The sequence below is a fragment of the Artemia sp. Qi Xiang Cuo genome, chromosome 11 (genome assembly GCF_049724085.1).
Source record: "Artemia sp. Qi Xiang Cuo chromosome 11, ASM4972408v1, whole genome shotgun sequence".
Classification (NCBI taxonomy): domain Eukaryota; kingdom Metazoa; phylum Arthropoda; class Branchiopoda; order Anostraca; family Artemiidae; genus Artemia; species Artemia sp. Qi Xiang Cuo.
The window spans coordinates 9,326,355-9,345,859 of NC_142804.1; the positions used below are offsets into that span (position 1 = coordinate 9,326,355).

Genomic DNA, 19,505 nt, shown 5'->3' on the forward strand with positions numbered 1-19,505 from the left:
GTTGGGTTTTCGAAAATATGGGTGTTTATATCTGGAAAAAAAGAACTACAAGCACTATTAGAACTTAAAGCCTTTGTTATATTGTCCTAATTTTGTTCAATGCGTTTTTCAAAATTTTAGTGGGCTCTACCACTTAATAATTACCGTTTGGGATGCGGGAAGTTAACTATATATGATTTTTGAGACGGAAGCAGCTTTTTGAAAGCTGTACATGGTAATTTTCCAATATTTGAAGTGGGTTCTTTTGTACACGGTTTGATGTGCCTTAACAAGATCTATTGTCTATGTAATTTGGTAATTGCATAAAATTTGATAAATGCTTACCATTTTGTTAAGCTGTAAAATTTCAAGAGCTACCAAGTGGGAAAAAAAGATTGTATTATTGCTGAGTGATTCTACAGTTTTTTTTAATAGTTTTAGTTCATTTATAATTTTCTCAGCAAACTAATCAGTATGATCAAGAATTATCATTGCATAAGTAGTTTTGTCATTTAAATGGAATTGAATGTTGTTACCATGATCTGTCATATCCATGGCAACTAATGAATTGCTTATATCTGCTTTAGTTATCGTAATGAAAAATTTTAATGGAAATTAGATAATATTTTAGGACCTTGGAATTTTTTGGAGACTTAGTTCTTTTTTTGGTTGTTAAAAAGGTTATCAATACGACCTGACTGCATTTGGCTTAGAAACTGCTGTAAAATATTAGTGTAAAGACGACACTTGGGAGGACACTAGATCTGCAACGGGAACTTCTTAAAAGATTAGTAACGATTAAAGATTAGAAACCTCTGTAAAGACTAGTGTAAAGTGTAAAGGAGCTTCTTTTGGAATAAAGAAGAATTTTGGACCTGTTTTAAACATTTAGATTTCTTTTGGTTTAAGTGTTCTAAAAGAAAGATTAGCAATTGCGGGTCCAGGACTGAACCTCGGAGTATAGGTGTGATTACTCATCAACAATTCATCCTTCAAGGTTTTCATTTTTTTAGGAGTCGTTCCTTCCCTAACCAGAAATCATAATAAAACAAATAAGGGATTCAGGACAGATGATGTACGGGGAGCCAGTTTTAGCAAATTTATGGAACAATATTATCTTTTTAGCACGTTAAAATGAGTTTATGGGAATCTTAAATTATCACTTCATTTGAGAGGCAATAAGAAGACAGTAGACTCTTTCTCAGAAATCATATGGATCAGGGGGTGCATGCCGAGCGTGGCAGAACTGTGCCAAACGTTGCAGCACTATGCGGTACAATTTGCGTACCAAGATGCACGTCAGTTGGCGGGAAGTCAGCACCCCTTGTAAAAACTAGCAATAAAGCCTATCGGACGACTTTCATTTAAAAGTTAATATAGCCCTTCGACTGTGATATTTGCCATAAAAGCTTTACTCGGGCTGCAACTTTAAATATGCATAAAAGAACTCACACTGGGGAAAAGCCCTTCGAGTGTGATATTTGCCATAAAAGCTTTTACCAGGCTGCAGCTTTAAATGTGCATAAAAGAATTCACTCCGGAGAAAGAACCTTCAAGTGTTATGTTTGCAACAAAAGCTTTTCCGACGGTTCACATTTAAATAGGCATCAGAGAATTCACACTGGGGAAAAGCCTTTCGAGTGTGATATTGGCCATAAAATCTTTTCCACAGCTTCAAGTTTAAATCTGCACCAGAGAATTCACACTGGGGAAAAACTCTTTCAGTGTGATATTTGCGACAAAAGATTTTCCTGCACTTCAAATTTAAATGTTCATCGAAGAATTCACACTGGGAAAAAACCTCACAAGTGTATTATTTGCAATAGAAGCTTTATCAACAGTTCACAATTAAATAGGCATCTAAGAATTCACACTGCTACTTTGAATTTGAGCAGCCATTGAATAATCCATACAGGATAAAAGCAATACAAGTCTTTTACAATGAGAAAAAAAATTTCTCAGAACTTAAATTTGCACCTTAACCAAACAAAACCCACTGTGACTAAACTATTCTTACCCTAAATGGTATTACCCTAGTTATGTTCTTAACCTAAAATGTTCTTACCCTAGTTATGCTCCATTTATTAGATCTATAGCCAAAATGTTCAAATTCTACTTTCTGAAATTTATTGGCTTTAAAACTTCCTCATTGCGTTTTACTCTTTATTGTTAATTTAATAAACATATTGTTAATACAATATTATTTTATTAATACAGTATACAATATTGTTAATACAATATACAGTATTGACGATATAATATGTTGCGCTTTACCATTATTTCTAAGATAGGAATAGGAAATAAAAGCAGATTGAATGAATGTTCTTCAATTAGATTATAAGCTGTTTTCAAGTAACGGGCAATTTAAAAAATAGCGTCTTTATTTTAATTTATTCAGAACGCTAGTTTGCGTCTCTAGCGTAGAGGTCAAGAGGTCCAGTCTTGTCTAAAGAGGTCAAGCAGGAGGATAAAGCAATGGTAAGCAAAACTAAGGCGTAATGTTTAGAGGACAAAGAAACATTTCAGTTTAAGAATCCGACCTCATGAGGACTCTCAGGTAGAATCCTAGGTCCCATCTCTCATTTGTTTTTCATTTTAAATGTTTTATATTAATATGTTTAGAATGTGTTCCAGAATTTCCATCTTTTCTTCTTTCTTGTAATTTATCTTCCTCTCCCTTTCTTTGCTCAATATTTACGTGTAGGAAGCATTTTTTTGTGATGATTGTCTGCTAAGAAAGTTTTCGCAAGGGGTATTAGCCAGGCACCGTTAGTAATTATGATGCTTGAAGGATTAGAGATAAATTTATTAATTCTTGGTAAATTTTTAATTCCTATAAGAAGTTGTAAAAACAGCATGTCATGTATATGACTGAATTTAGATTCATCTCTTACCTTCTTTAGGTCCGTTGATGAAAGTGAAGTGACCAAAATTGTTTATGTTTTTCAATGCTCCTCATAGTAGCCTTTGATTCCTACAAATCGACCAAGTACATTAGCAATTCAATTCTTTCCATCTTAGCAAAATAAATTACCTTGTCTTATCAGTTTAGTTTCTTTCTTTATTATTTTGTCAAGTCAGCTAGATGTTCTTCTTGAAAAAAAAATATGAAACAGAACAGACTGTGGTCCAAGTAGTTTATGGGACGACAGAGAGAGCAACAGAAAAGGAAAATCTCTTAAACCACCGCAGAAACTGTGGTAGGGCGGGTATTTAACAAGAGACTTATTTCAGCCAGCTATTATGATGTGGTAATTATGACAGCATAATGAAACAAAAAATGCTAATAGCTTTGAAATGTGTCTGTTTGGACAGTTTGCCTTTTGTGATTTTATAGTTTTAACTTTCTTTATGCATATTATCTAAATGATTTGCCTTTTTTATGCAAATTGAGTGTTGTTTAGCAATAAAATGTAAAGAGTCGTTTTTTCTGTACTAACCTGTCATTTTCCTAACGGAAAAAAGCTTGGCCAACATGGAAAGTTGAGGTATATAGTTTTCATTTTTGGTTTCACAGTTTTCTATTATTTGATGTTGTCAGCTTCGGCATATGTGGCCACCTCTGGCTTATTAGCCTTTACTCTGAGAGACATTGTGAAATATAATAGAAACAATTATAATTAAGTTATGAAATTATAACAAACGAAAAAAGACTGAAGAACTAAAAACATGTTTTTAGTTGTGCCAGATTTTTGGATTCTTTACGCTAAAGTTTTTTAGAACTTTTGAAAAAGCTTATTATTCTAATAGTTATTCTTAAATAATTGGAATAAAAACTCAAACTTTAGCATAAAAAGCGAGGTATTGAGGGGGGTAGCCGCCCCATATACGTAGTAATTTTTGTTCATTTTAAGTTTTAAAGTTGCTTCCTACTTTCAGTTGATTTTTTGTATTATTATTATGTAACTAAACTTCAGATCAGCAGAAATAAAAACCTATGATAGTTCAAACTCAAAACAATCAGAAATTAAATAAACAACCACAAAAACAGAACATACAACAGGTAGCCTACTAATATAAATGAATAAACAAATCGTAAAATGAGTAAAACGCAAATTGAATATGCAAACCAAGCTTAAAACTAAACAAAAATATTTTACTATTGAAGTATAAATGAAGTTCAAAAGAAATTAAATAAACAATAATAGCAAACAAACAGACTACATGTACTAACATAAATGAATAAATAAATGTTAAAACGAGTAAAACTTGAATTAAAAACGCGAATCAAGCTTAAAACGAACAAAATCACTACAGACAAGAGTTTGGCTACTATGCCTTCCCTAACGGCAAAAATATTAAGCCTGCTCTTCTTCCACCAACCTATGGTATCTAACACCTGGGTGGGAGTGGGAGTTACTGAGTGAGAGCGATTGAGTGTGAATCTGTGTGAGCCCTCTATGAAGTTGAAATTTTATACCACCACTCCTTCCATAAAAACCTTATCCCAGGGATAAGAATTATGTAAGTTATCCCAGGGGATAACTTACAATTCTCACCCCCTCCGCTCTCAAGGTTTTGTCAATACTGGAGGCATTGTTATATGATCTTTGGACTATTTTGAACTAAATGGCTATCTAAAAATTTCGATCGGATGCAATTGGGGAAAGAGGGTATGGGGGAAGGTAATTGCCGTCCGATCACTTTCGACTCTTAAAAAGGAACTAGTACTTTAAATTTCCGATAAAATGAGCTTCCTGCAAAGTTTATACGACCACCCCTTCCATAAAAACCATATATCCCCATGGCATAATTAAAAACACTTACCCCGGGTTCTGGGGGTCATGTTGACCCCACAGTTATTGTTATCTAGTCTTTGGACTAATCTGAATAACATGGCTATCTCAAAATTTCGATCCGACGCATTTGGAGAAAAGAGAGCATGAGGGGGGCTAGTTGCCCTCCATTCACTTTTGACCCTTAAAAGGGGCAGTAGAACTTCTGATTTCCAATTGAATGAGCCTGATTTACAATTGAACTTCTGAATTCCTGCAACTAAAAAAGGTTAAATGTATAATTTACAATTATTGCCCCAGGGGTGTTGGGAGACATTGCATCCCCGGAGGCATAGTTGCTAGATCGTTTGCCTATTTTCAACTAAATTATTTTTCCAAAGTTTTTACTGGTGTTGAGGGGAGGGGCATCTAAGAAAGCAAAGTGGAGAGAGGCTTGTAGTCCTCCAATTAGTTCAACATCCCCCCTTAACATACTCCCAGTCTCAAGTTTCAACTTAATACCCTTAGCCGGTTTCGAGATATTCCAAAAACGATATTTTGAAAAACTGGATGCACATAGTATCTTTCGATTTAAACTATTATGGAAATTTATTTTCCGTCGTCTTGAGTAAATGAGCCTATTTACTTTTCATTGAAAGAAAATTTAGATCGAATGTATTTGGGGAAAGGAGTGCGTGGGGGAAGCTAGTTGCCCTTCGATCACTTTTGAATCTTAAAAAGGGAACTAGAACTCAGCTTTCAATCAATTGAGCCTCCTACATAGTTCATAAGACAACCCCTTCCATAAGAACCTTTTATGCCCCTGGGGCATAATTTAAAACACTCGCCCTAGGCTCTGGGGGTTTGTGTTGACCCCACAGCTATTGTTATTTGATCTTTGGGCTAATTTGAACACAACAGCTATCCCAAAGTTCCGATCAGATGCATTTGGGGAAAAGAGGGCATGAGGGGAGGGGCTAGTTGCCCTCCTGTCACTTTTGACTCTTAAAAAGGGCACTATAACATCTAATATCCAATTTTATGAGCCCCCTCCGAAGTTTATACGACCACTTCCTCCATATCAAGTGCCTCTTGAAAAAAAAATAATAACGATTGGAAACTTGTATTTAAACAAGTTAAAATCGAACACGATCAGAATGAAACATTACCCCTTTTCATACAAAATTCCTGCAATTAAAACAGGGTTGATTGTGTAATTTATGATTATTGCCATAGGGGTTTTGCGGATATTGCATTCCCGGAGGCATAGTTACTAGATCGTTTCTCTATTTTGAACAGAATTGCTTTTCCAAAATTATGATTAGTGCTGAAGGTAGGAGAATCTAAAATAGCAAAAAAGGGGGGTTTGTGGTCCTCCTATCATTTTTCAACGTCCCCCCCCCCCTAGCATACCCTTAGTATCAAGTTTCAGCTTAATACCCTTTTCCGTTCTCGAGATATTTCAAATAAGCTTTTTTTTTTTTTAAACAGGATGCACATAATACTGTTTAATTTGAACTATTATAGGAATTTATTTCCGCTCGTTAAATGAGCTAAATGAGCCTCTTTCCTTTTCTTTGAAAAACCAAATTTCAATTGGACACATTTGGAGGGAAAATGGTGTTTGGAGGGGCTGGTTGACCTCTATCACTTTTGAATCTAAAAAAGGGAACTAGAACTTTCAGTTTTTCAATTAAATGAGCCTCCTACAAAGTTTCACGGCCACCCCTTCCATAAAAACTTTTTATGCCCCCGGTTCATAACTTACAACCCTTGCCCTTGGGTTCTAGGTGCTGTGTCCTAGAAATACCACTTGTGGTTGACCCCGGATGCATTTTTATACGATCTTTAAACAATTTTGAACAAATGACTACCTCAAAATTTCGATGAGATGCATTAGGGGAAAAGAGAGCATGGAGAGGGGAGGGTCTAGTTGCCCTCTGACAACTTTTGACTATTAAAAATGGAACTAGAACTTCCAATTTACAATCGAATGAGCCCCCTCTGAAGATTATACGACCACTCTTTCCATAAAAACCTTATATGCCCAACGATCACTTTTGACTCTAGAGAAAAAAAAATATAGCTCCCAATTTCCAATCAAATGAGCCTCCTATAAAGCTTTTATGGCCACTCCTTCCATAAAACGTTATATTTTCCGGGATCATAACTTAAAACCCTTGCCCCCGGGCTCTGGAAGGTTGTGTAGACCCCGGAGGCATTTTTTATGATCTTTGGACAATTTTGAACAAAATGGGTATCCTAAAATTTCGATCAGATGCATTTGGGTAAAAGAGGCTGTGGGGCTAGCTGCCCTCCAAATCACTTTTGACTCTTAAAAAAGGCATTCGAACTTCCGATTTCCAATCAAATGAACCCTCTCCAAAGTTCTAACAACTACTTATTCTACATGGATGTGAGTGGGAAAGAGTGAGTGAGGGAATGAGTGAGTGAGTGATTCAATGAGTGAGTGTTTGTGAGCCCCTCTTTGAATGTGAAACTTTATATGACCACCCCTCCATAAAAACCTTAGCATGCCCCTAGGGCATAACTTACAACCCTTGTCTGAGGGTTCTGGGGGGGGGGTTGTGTCAACCCCAGAGGCATAGTTATATGATCGTCGGACAATTTTGAACAAAATGGCTATCTAAAAATTTTTGTATGATGTATTTGGGGAAAAGAGGACGTGTAAGGAGGGGGGTTCGTTGCCCTCCAATCAAATGAGCCTTCGCCCAACTTTATGCGACCACTAGTTCAAAAGTATAAATGAAACTTCAAACGAACAGAAATTAAATAAACAATCAATGCGAACAAACATACAATATATATTAATCTAAATGAATAAATAAATCTTAAAACGAGTGAAACTTAACTTGAATATGCAAATCAAGTTTGAATCGAATAAAAATAACTACAAACAAGAGTTTGGGTATCGCCTCTCTGCTGAAGCCTAAAACCTACTGCGTCATTGGCGCTTTACTGAAAACAATTATTTCATTAATTAAGATTTTAGGGAATAAATATCAGCATACGTATATTAAATTGACAATGCACATTTTTTTTCAGTAAACTCATTTGAATTTTTTTTTCAGTAAACTACAAATTATATTCTGGCTTTTAGAAAGCATAGGGGTTTTGAGCCCTACTCTTTTTATTTTGTGCTCGTTTTGAGTTTGACTCTAATATTTATTTAAATTTTTGTTCGTTTTGGGTTTCATTTATTTATTGATACTGATTTGGGGTAGTTGTATGCTTGGTAGATTATATGATAGTCCGGACGCCAGGTGTTGAAAGTGTGAATCATACCACGAAGGAATGGGGCTGCTACGAGAATTAGCCTACCCTCCACCCCCCTAAATTGACCATGCGGATTCAAAAATACCAATGGCACTTGCTTGCGAGTGGTGGAACACTCCGAAACTTGACATTTTATTATATTTTGGTGTTTCATGCAAGAAAATGTATGTTCCACAAAGATTGAGGTGCAGTTTTCCGCTCAAAATGCCTAGAAGCCACAGAATATTTTCATAACAAACCAACACGATTAGTTAGAAAAAATGGCAGAGTTAAGAAAAATGGCAAAACTATATGAGTCTTGAACAGTCTTGGAAAGTATAAACAAAATCAAATTGAATAATAGAATATAATGATATTAATTGTTGAAAGGTCCGTCAGTTCAAGATTTTTTTTTTCACTGTAATTTTATTTTCATTTTCAATGCTGTAAGAACTAAAAAATAATAAATTTGTAATATACGAGTAATTCGTTTTCAGTGAAGCACCAATGACACAGAAGGCCTTAGGTTTTTACAGTTAAAGAAGGGGGCAGTATCCAAATTTTGTTTGTAGTGAAACTATATTTGTCTTGACTAATCTTGAAAAGAACTAATAAATTAAACTGAATATTTGATGCATAATGATATTAATTGCTAAAAGCTCATCAGTTCAAAATTTTACTGTAATGTTAATATTTATTCTCAATATTAAGTACAAAAGAAAACATTTGTAATATAATTCGTTTTCAGTAAAGCGCCAATGACGCAGTAGGTTTTAGGCTTCTGCAGTGAGGCGATACCCAAACTCTTGTTTGTAGTTATTTTTATTCGATTCAAACTTGATTTGCATATTCAATTTAAGTTTCACTCGTTTTAAGATTTATTTATTCATTTACATTAATATATATTGTATGTTTGTTCGCATTGATTATATATTTAATTTATGTTCGTTTTAAGTTTCATTTATACTTTAATAGCAGAATATTTTTTTTTATTTTAAGCTTGATCTTCATATTCAATCTAAGCATTACTCACTTTAGGATCAATTTATTTATATATATTATTAGTTGTTGTATGTTTTTTCCTACGATTGTTTATTTAAATTCTGTTCGTTTTGGGCTTCGTTTATTCTTTAATAGTAATTTCTGGTCGTTTTGATTTTGAATTTTAAAAGATATTTGTATCTGAAGAGCTTAAGTTTAAAATGGCCATTACTTTTATTTTAAAAACTTATTTTCGGAAAGTTTTTTTTAATTAATATTTGTTCGTTTTTGATTGCAAAAAGTTTCAAGTTTTTATGGCATGGGGGGTGCTTACTGTCCGATTATTCTTGACTTAAGAAACGGATCTAGAACTTTCAATTTAAATCGAATGAGGCTTTTTTCAAAGTCTATACGATTACCTTTTTGATAAAAACCTTATGTATGAACAATAGACAGCTTGCATAACTCGTGGACAGCGACTGACAACAATGAATGGATTGAAAAAATAGCTCCAATAAGGGGGTTTAGACCGTTTCACTTGCTGACCCAAGGGGATCACAACAGTTTAGAATAGACCTTAATAGGATTTTGTTTGCCAAAGCAATTTTACATCTATCTCAGTGTATGTATTTTAACCTTATAATTGGATAATTATAATAGATTTCCTATGTGTTCTTCCCATAAAAAAACCCTTCAGATAAGGTATAAACCCCCTTTAATAAGTTATGCCCCAGGGCATAACTTACAACGCCTACACCCGGCCCTGGTGGGCTGTGTCGATACCGGAGTTTTTTGTTATCAGAACTTTGAACTATTTTAACAAAATGTCTATCAAAATTTTTATCTGATGCATTTAGGGCGTGGAGGAGGGGGTGCCAGTCACCCTCCAATCTCTTTTAACTCTTAAAAAGTGAACAAGAACTTTCAATTTTCAGTCAAATGAGACCTCTCCAAAGTTTATACGAGCATCCCTTCCATAAAAAATAATGGGAAGGATTCGGAGAATCCTTAAATTACAACTCTTGCCCTGCGGGCTGACGGGGAGTTGTCATCGTCGAACATTTATTTTCCATAACTTAAAACAACGCTTAATAGAATTGATATCTCATTTTTATTGGATATGCATGGGGAAACGGTGGCGTGACAGGGGGGTTAGCTGTCGTCCAATAACTGTTGAGTATGGAATAAGGCACGATTTTTTGCAATGTCCAATCGAACGAGCCTGTTTTGAAGTTTCTACGACAACGCCTTCTATAAAAACCTTATATGCCCCCAGGGTATAACTTAAAACCCTTGCCCTGAGGGTTGTGGGGGATTGTCCTCCTAAAAAAATATTTTCTATCTGGAAATCAACTATGCTGAACGAAATGGCTATCTCAAAATTTTGATTGGCGGTGTTTAGGGGAATGAGGGGTTTGGGGGCGGCTAGTTACCCTCCAATCACTGCCGAGCATTAAAATGGACACTAGCCTCCTGAATTTCGAATCGACGGAGGCTTTTTTAAAGTTTCTACGACAACGCCTTCTATAAAAACCTTATACGCCCCCAGGTCATATCTTAAAACCCTTGCCCTGAGGGCTGTGGGGAAGTGTCCTCCTCAAAAACATGTTTTCTATCTGGAAATAAGCTATGCTTAACAAATTGGCTATCACAAAAATTTGACTGGATGTGTTTGGGGAAATGATGGGCGTCGGGGGGGGGGGCTAGTTGCACTCCAATCACTCTCGACTTTTAAAAAGGGCAGTAGCCCTTTAATTTCCGATCGAATGAGCCTATTTTGAAGTTTCTACGACAACGCCTTCTACAAAAACCTTATATGCCCCCAGGGCATAACTTAAAACCCTTCCCCTGAGGGTTGTGGGGGAGTGTCCTCCTCAAAAACATATTTTCTATCAGGAAATCAATTACGGTGAACAAAATGGCTATCTCAAAGTTTTGATTGGATGTGTTTGGGGAAATTATCGGCGTGGGGGGAGGGAGGCTAGTTAAACTCCAATCACTTTCAACTATTAGACAGGACACTAGTTCTTTGAATTTTACATTGAATGAGCCTGTTTTGAAGTTTCGACGATAACGCCTTCTATAAAAACCTTTTATGCCCCCAGGGCATAACTTAAAACCTTTGCCTTGAGGGTTGTGAGGGATTGTCCTCCTCAAAAACACATTTCCCTATCTGGAAATCAACTGTGCTGAACAAAATGGCTGTCTTAAATTTTTGATTGGATGTGTTTTGGGGAATGATGGGCGTGGGGGGGGGCTACTTGCCCTCCAATAACTTTTGACTATTAAAAAGGGCACTAGAGCTATTGATTTCCAATTTAATTATCCCCCTTTGAAGCTTATAATACGACTCCTTCCATATGGAGTGGCTCTGGGGAAAAAAAATAAATAATAAAACATTGAAGCCGTATGGCCTTTACTATAGACAACGCTAGAGCGGTGCCTCTGATATTAAAGTTGCCTCCTCAAAAATAACCAAATGTGTAGGATTTTCAAAGATATGCAGGGCCAAGGTGGAATGAAAGTTGTAATTTTTATTTTCGAATCTCAGGGACTTATCTATTGAAATTTTAGGTTTATGTAATTCAATTTTAGGTAATTTACCAGGTTGTTGATGTGTTCTACCAATGTAAGATTTCCCATATGAACACGGGACTCTTTAGACACCACTACCCAGTATAGGGTCAGTTTTATCTTTTCAAGAGTTGAAAAAAATATCCAAATTTTTGTTCAGTTTTGAAACTACTACTACTACTAACAACTTACCGCAGCACTAAGCCGCCTGTGGCCAACACAGCTACGCGCGCTCCTCTTCCACCCCAATCTATTCAAAGCCTCCCTTTTTACACCCGCCCACGTAGTTCCCATTTCCTTTAAATCTTTCTTTATGACGTCCTCCCACCCCAGACGTGGACGACTTGCTTTCCGTTTAGCCATACACGGTTGGCTGAAAAGGACAATCTTCGGCAATCTGTCATCCTTCATCCGCACAACGTGCCCTAACCATTTCAACCTTTCTTTCGTTATAGCCCTAGATAGTGGTACTGAACCAAATTTTTCGTATAGCCTATTGTTTGAAATACGGTCAGTCAGCCGGGTACCCAGACCAATCCTTAAGCAATTTCTCTGGAAAACATCTAGCAAATCTTCATCCGCTTTTCGGAGCGTCCATACTTCAGAGCCATACTTGACCATTGTCATCACTGTAGCTTCTAATATTCTAATCTTGGTTTGCAGACTTATCTTCCTATTCTTCCAGACTTTTTTTTTACTGTGAAAAAACACCCTGAGCCTTGGCTATTCTATATTTAACATCTTCACTGCTCCCACCGTCTTTACTAATAATACTACCAAGGTAAGTGAAGCCGCCCACCTGATCAATCTTTTCATTACCCAACGTCACCTTTTCATCTTCACTTATTCCTAGCCTTTGTGACTTAGTCTTCCTAACATTAATTTTCAAACCAATTCTAGCACCCTGAAGTCGCAAAACCTCTAAAACTTCATTCATTTTGCTCACACTTTCATCTAGGATGCTTAAATCATCAGCATAATACAAGTCCAGGAGACTTTTTCCTCCCCATTTGATTCTGTGGTCTCTCATTGCCTTTTCTGTGCTCCTTAAAACAAAGTCCATCAAAATAATCTCTATAAAGGGGGATAGAACACAACACTGCTTAACTCCTGATTTAATCAAAACCAGCAGCTTGCCTCATTTCCAACCTTAACTACAGCAGTGTTATTCTCATACATAGCACTAATCACTTTAAGGTATTTGTCTGGTGTACCATACAAGGATAAAACCTTTACTAAAGCTCTTCTATCAACAGAATCGAACGCTTGTTCATAATCTATAAAACTGAGGACCAAAGGTGTTTGAAAACTCAGGCACTTCTCAATTATTAGCCTAAGAGTGAAAATTTGGTCGACAAATTCTCTACCTTTTCTAAAACCGCACTGCTCTTCTCTTAAAACTTTGTCTACGGCATCTCTCAGTCTAAAAAGTATCATATTACTAAGTAATTTACTACCTACAGAGACCATACTAATGTCTCGATAGTTGCCAGACTCATTTTTATCACCTTTATTATAAAGGGGCTTTATCAGGGTTTTCCTAAAATCGTTAGGTACTTCCCCTTTTTCAAAAATCATATTCATAATCTTCAATAACTTATTTCTAACCTCCGAACCACCATATTTAAGAAACTCATTTACCACCCTATTAGCACCTGGAGCCTTATTATTCTTTAATCCTTTTAGTACTGTTGCTAATTCCTCCTCACAAAACAAATCTTCCTTCACATCCAAGGTATCACAAAGCTTTTTCACTAATATTCTTAGCTGCAGTTTTAGCTTTCTTCCCTAATGCACCTTCTGCAACTTCACAAATTATTTTTCTAAAATTATTCCAACCATCTTCCCCATTTTAAACTCTTAAGTTTAGTATTCAACTGTTCCTGGAAAATTTCTCTCAAATTCTCATCCTGGAGTCTACTAACATCATAACTTCCCGGGAGGGAGTTACCCTTCCGATATTTCAGTTTTAAATTATCCCTTGACCCTACTAGATGGTGATCTTTACTTTTAACAGCCCTAACGGCACTCCTATATACCCTAGTATCTTATATTGATCCTGCCATTCTTCAGTTTACTATAGCATTATCAAGAAGGTTTGCTGTCTTACCACCCCATGTTAACTTATGAGCCATTTTATGACCAAACACCGTATTGGTTATAACTAGGTTGTTATACCTACAAAATTGAATAAGTCTGTATCCATTACTGTTTTCTTTTCCTACACCAAATTTACCTAGGCTGGGATACCATCTATCCCTATTTCTACCAACCTGGGCATTAAAATCTCTCAGTAAAAATATCATATTTCTACCTAGGACCCTGTCTATTTGCTCCTGTAACTGTAAGTAAAATTCATCTGAGTCACTAGTATCTCCGTCAGTCGGTTCTACAGGGGCGTTTACTACTGTAACTCATACCCTGAAGTTTCTAGTCATAAAATGAGCAATTAGTATTTTATTATTAATACCTTCCCAGCCTAAACAAGACTTAGCAGCTTCCTTATTCATCATGAGCCCTACTCCCTGTCTATGTACCCCATCCTTCCTGCCTGAGTAAACAAATTCTATATCACCTAATTTCATGCTTCTATCCCTGGGATATGAGTTTCTGAAATTCCTAATAAATCTAGTTCGAATCGTCTGAATTCGTCAGTCAAAATGTCGATACGATAGTCATTTTTTAATGTCGTAACATGCCAAGTTCCAATTTTCATGTTCTTTAAATCATTGAGCATCAGGAAAAGCAATGATCCCGGATACCAGTGCAGGACAGAGTTCACTTATATCCTCAAGTCTACACCGAAGTGCTTAAGCCGGCTTAGAACCGGTCAGCAATAAGTCTCTGGGACCTCCATGAATGGAAGCTTTGTGCAGTCCTAGCCCCATCTTGGTCACAACATGGTTTTCAGCACTTGGCGATGCTCTTCTATCAACAAGAGTCGTAATCCTGCACAGTAAATCTCAAGCCTATTACCTCCGCTTCATTATATATTCATGCCTACAAATATTTTGCTACTACGCGGAGGCAACCCATTATAGATAAATTAGCTAGGAAGAGGTTTTTCAGTCCAAAGACGCCCATCAAAACATACCAAGCCTAGAAAAATTGGCCATTAGTCAGAATCCCGTGCAAATGCTGTGTCGTTTACTAGACTATAATTTTGTCGAGGGGTACCACTCCTCAAGTGGGAATAGAGTTGACCGCAAGTTCCCCAGTCTTGAAGCAGCCCTTTGCAGAGGCCGTTGTCAATAGATCTGGATCTTACGCCCTGCCGCAGTTGTCCTCCTATAGATGTTCCTCCCGCGATAGTGTTCTGCATCACCATGCAATTTAACCCATTGCTGGGAGAAGTTTTGCAAGTCATGGGACTTGTGGACAAACCAGTGGGCCTTTTTGAGTGTACATTTGAGGGGCCTTCTTCCTCCTCCGCCTGTATTTATGGCCCCCGACGAGGGTGCCCCAGTTTCTATTATGGACCCCCAGGGACAAGGTCCCCCCTTGGTCCGTTCCTCCTATGGAGGTACCCTACATATCTGTAGAGCGTTCCCCTATCGCCACCTGGGGACACGCTGAATGGCCTGGGGGAGGCCAGTTTTGAAAGAAACAGAGATTATGTTTTTTTTTTATTTCCCCAAGTTTATCGCTAAGTTTTGAGATGTATGGTAAAGTGGTGAAAGTTTTGTTCTCAATTGCCGGAATAACTGAATCAAGGGGGGACGGGCTCCCTATTTTCTTTTTTTGTCTTTTTTAATCGTCTATCTATGATATTTTCAGTAAGGTTTATTGAGTAGCCATTGCAGAATAGAATGCCTCTGACATAATTTAATTCAGAATTTACATGATTACGTGAACAGATTTTTAGAACTCAGTCGACTAAAGAGATTATTACCCCTATTTTCACAGAAGGGCGGGGGGGGGTGATTTGACGAGAAATGTAGATACCGATCATTATGGGTCGGCTTTCTGTATATAGAAAATTCAAAGCTGGGAGTAATTTTTATAATTAAAACATCCAAGAAAAGCCGCTTTCCTGAATCTTCCAGTTCCATTGTGAATTGGAGATTCGAATTAAAAGAATTCAAATGGGCCAAAAAAATCTCTTAGAGAGTCCTGTCCCTGTTCCCAAACAGAAAGGATATCGTCAACGAAACGAAACCAGAGAGAGTGTTTTAAGTGGAAACTATTCAAAGCAGATAGTTCTATGAAATCCATGTAAAAATTTGTCAAATGAGACAAAACAGTGCCCATGGATAGGCCCATGATTTGAAGGAGAAATTTTTCTCGGAACTTAAAATACGAAGAGAACTTTGTTGTTTTTTCTTTTTTTGTTTTTTTTTAGCACTGAGGACGACTTGGCGGTGGCCCTTGTCAAAATATTTGCCTGTTCTTCGTCTTCATATTTTGCCACTGGCTGACAAAATCCTCGTTTTCTCACCCATTTGATTTTATTTCTCATTTGTTATTCCCTTTCCTCTCTTAGTTTCATACGTCTTGTGTATCCAGTGTGGTCTTAGAATGTATGTAGGACAAGGATGAATTCAGCACAGAATCTGTTTGGCCGAAAGCCTTGTTCTTCTACTACATGCTGATCCAGGATGTAACTTGTTCTGCTCATCAGGATTATCAATAGGATTTGATGGGATTCCCTGGTTTTGATGGGTTTTGATGGTTTTGATCCCAATTCCCTGGTTTTGATGGGAGCCTAATTCCTCTCTAGTTTACGCATTTTGATGTATATTCCTAGTTCAATCCTTCGGTAATTTTTTGTGTTCCATATTCCGTACGTCATGTGTCAAGATGATGAGACGAGCCCTCATACATAGTCTCAGCATCTCATCCGATACTTTATCTCTGCCATTGGATTTTCCAAATTTTATCTCCGTTGAAGCAGTAGTTGCTTCTTCGGCCGATGGTGAATCAACACTGGTGTTAAGCTCTAGAAGGGAGCATTTTGTATAGTTCACGGGTAAGCTGCCCGGGTCTATTGAATGGTCTCTTAAAGTAATTTGCCTGCATTTCATTTACGTTTCCTCTTCTGTAGCCAGTTTACCAGTCTGTTGTCTAAACGGAAAATCCGATTTTGATGTTCCTCAGTAAATTCACTAATGATTCTGTATACTGATCTAAAGTCCCCAGATTCATAGCATCTTTTGTTTTTTTAGTCTGGCCTCTTCTGCTTCAATACACTGCTTTTTGTTTTTATTGACACTTTTAACAGTTTTATTTAGCTGCTTGTATTCATCATCACAGTGATTATTTGTCTACAGGTCAACCGCACTTGAGAGGAGCCAAAATTTCATTGACGATCGTTCACTTTTTGTGATATCTAATGCTCTAAATTGAGTGTTTTTATTCCCCTGGGGGTCCTCAGTGACCTTGGAGCATGATGTTTTTATTGATTGAAAAATTTCTGCAGGGTTACTGCCAACAAGAGAGTCAAGTATTATAAATATGTTTGCTTGCTTAAAGCTGAACTGACCCCTGATTTATGCATTTCAAAGTTTTTCAGAATCACGCGGTAGTTTGTGTACTTTTTCTTTATGGGGGCTTTTAGCTTGACTCGAAGTCTGCAAAAAAAACAACGCTTTCTCCTCTGTATGCCATAATGTTCTCATCTCTTGCTGATTGGGAAGTGGCCTTTTGGATCCTTATCCTGTGATCACGGAGTTTCTTGACTTTTTATGTATATCTTTGTGAAAGAAAGGGGTTCCACCTACTGTCACTTTATTTTACTAGGCCATTTCTATAACAGTCTACCAAATTCATTTTTTCTCCTAAGCTCAGATTGTCAAAACTCCATTGCAGAAAAACCTGTTGTGCCCAACTTTCGTGTTAAAATTTCGCAAAACACATAGAATTCTATGTAATAGTGTTTCCTTTAGGGGTCCATTGACCTGTACGCAGTGGCGTAATTTTGTCAAAATCCTAGGAAGGGGGGCAAAGTTGGAGCCAATTTTTCAAAATCAAGCGAAAATAGAAAAATGACCCATTTTGTACCATGAAAGTACTATATAGTACTATAAAGATACTTTATAGCACTATAAAGGTAAATATATACTAAAGAAAACTGATCCGTTTCTGTTGATGCTTAAATTATACAGGTTTATCTTAGTTTTGACAAGATTTTTGAAGAAACTAAACTTCAGCTTGGGGAGGGGGAAACTCGGGCCTAGGAGTGTGCAAACTGAGGTCCGGGAGAGACAGTTGCCCCTCCCCCTATCCCATAGCAAATTACGACCCTGCCTGTATTTAGAACTGTTACATGACAGTGTCTTCTACGTCATAAGCCGGGCCATAGCATGCTTTTACTGTCATTTTTGAATATTTCTTATTCAGTTGGGCTGTCATAATTCTATTGTTTATCTGTTTCCAGCTAATGAGTGTCCTTGCAACGAGTCCAATGACAACAAAGAGCAGCAGAGTGGATTCAGAGATGAAAAAGGGAGATCCAAAAATAACGAGCGAAGTTCATCTATATGCCTTGCATAATTAATCCAAAAACTAACAAAAATTTTGGAAGATTTACTAGCACTTACTTTTCAATCAAGTTAAAAAAATTTAAGCAATGATTTTGCTTGAATGAAATGTGTTGGAAATACGTTTTAATTAGTAACTTTTCGGTGACTTCTGTTCACAGTATCTTATCGGCAACCATGTCGTATAGATTTTTTTGGCATAATCAATCAAAATAATTAATTGGAGTCTTAGCTTTGGAAGACATTAAGCTATCCTAAAACAAACTATATGTCGTCCTAGTAGTATTTTGTTAGATAACATGGACTGGAGTCCTTGTTCCTCTAAAAAATGTGGAGTTGGTAGTGCTATTGTTTTTGCCAATAGGCTAGGCCTTTTTGACTGGATTTATTTATTTACTCAATAAAAGGGAAAGCCATTGGTTTTCCACACTAAATTGGGGAAGTTTATCCTAGGGGTAGGCTAACAATTACTTCTGGTTCAAACTTATTGAAATTTCCAGGAGTATAGTAGAGACAGGTGAGTGAAAACATTGGGAATCAGCACAGACACCAATTCTTGAGAATCTGGAAGTTTTCATTTTCACAAAACTCAGCTAGTATAATTTTGGTAGCCTGAAGTTATCTTTGAACAAAGAATTCAGATAAAAAGAGAAGAAATGAAAAATATATTACAAGCTAGGATTAGCCTAGGGTAAAGAACCAGTATCCAATTGAGCAAAATTATGTAATGCTAAAACCCTCACATCTTGTTACCAAAAAGGAATTGAGAAGGATTGGGTATATTAATGAATAGCTAAAAGTCTAAGCTATGCATCAATATGGTTATTATTAAAATTATTTAAGATCAAGCACTTGAAACTATTAGTTTATTGACTTACCTGCAGGGACCTCTTTTTGGAAATACCAATTATCCTATTTTTATGTATATATCATTTTAGTGTTTCAGTTTTATTCATATATTAACAGAAAGCTGATTTTCTTCTGATTCTAGAAATGTAACTTTTATTGCTTGATATTTATTCTATAAATCAAAAATATTTAAATATAATTTTTTTTTTCAAATGCTTTTCAAAGCAGAAACCACATTTTCAATTTATGCTGACAAATCATTGGTGAAAATTTGACCAAGAAGGTGGGGTTCTTGTTACTTCCCTCATGTTGCTTCATGTTGTAGTAAAAAGGGGTGGTCCAAAAACCCATTGCTATTTTTCTGGAATGCCAAAGAAAAGAGGTCTTTTACCCTAGGCCTAGTCATTTTAAAAAAGGGTAGGCCTAATGTTTATATTAACAGACTAGCCTATTCCGGTAGCTAAGAAACAAACTTTCCTCCTTAGTCAGAATTGCATCCTGAATCTAAATTTAACAATCATTTCCATTAGAAATAAAGATAAATTCTACTTTAGCTACTTTTGGCTAGGCCTATCTTGGAAAGGGGCTAGGTTAGGAAAATGAAACTTTTAGTGATAGGTCTACAGGCTACAGTATGTCCTGGGAAAGCATT

General features: G+C 36.6%; 1 protein-coding gene across 1 annotated transcript in view; it reads left to right on the forward strand.

Moving 5' to 3' along the window:
* The first annotated feature begins 18,182 nt into the window (after nt 1-18,182).
* The window catches only part of LOC148946606 (dedicator of cytokinesis protein 3-like), a 218,343-nt gene continuing 217,020 nt past the window's right edge, over nt 18,183-19,505 (forward strand). The window contains exon 1 of the mRNA XM_089096363.1: nt 18,183-18,343. Within this exon, the coding sequence (XP_088952489.1) occupies nt 18,304-18,343 (40 nt within the window). The 5' untranslated portion in view covers nt 18,183-18,303. The remainder of the gene's footprint in view (nt 18,344-19,505) is intronic.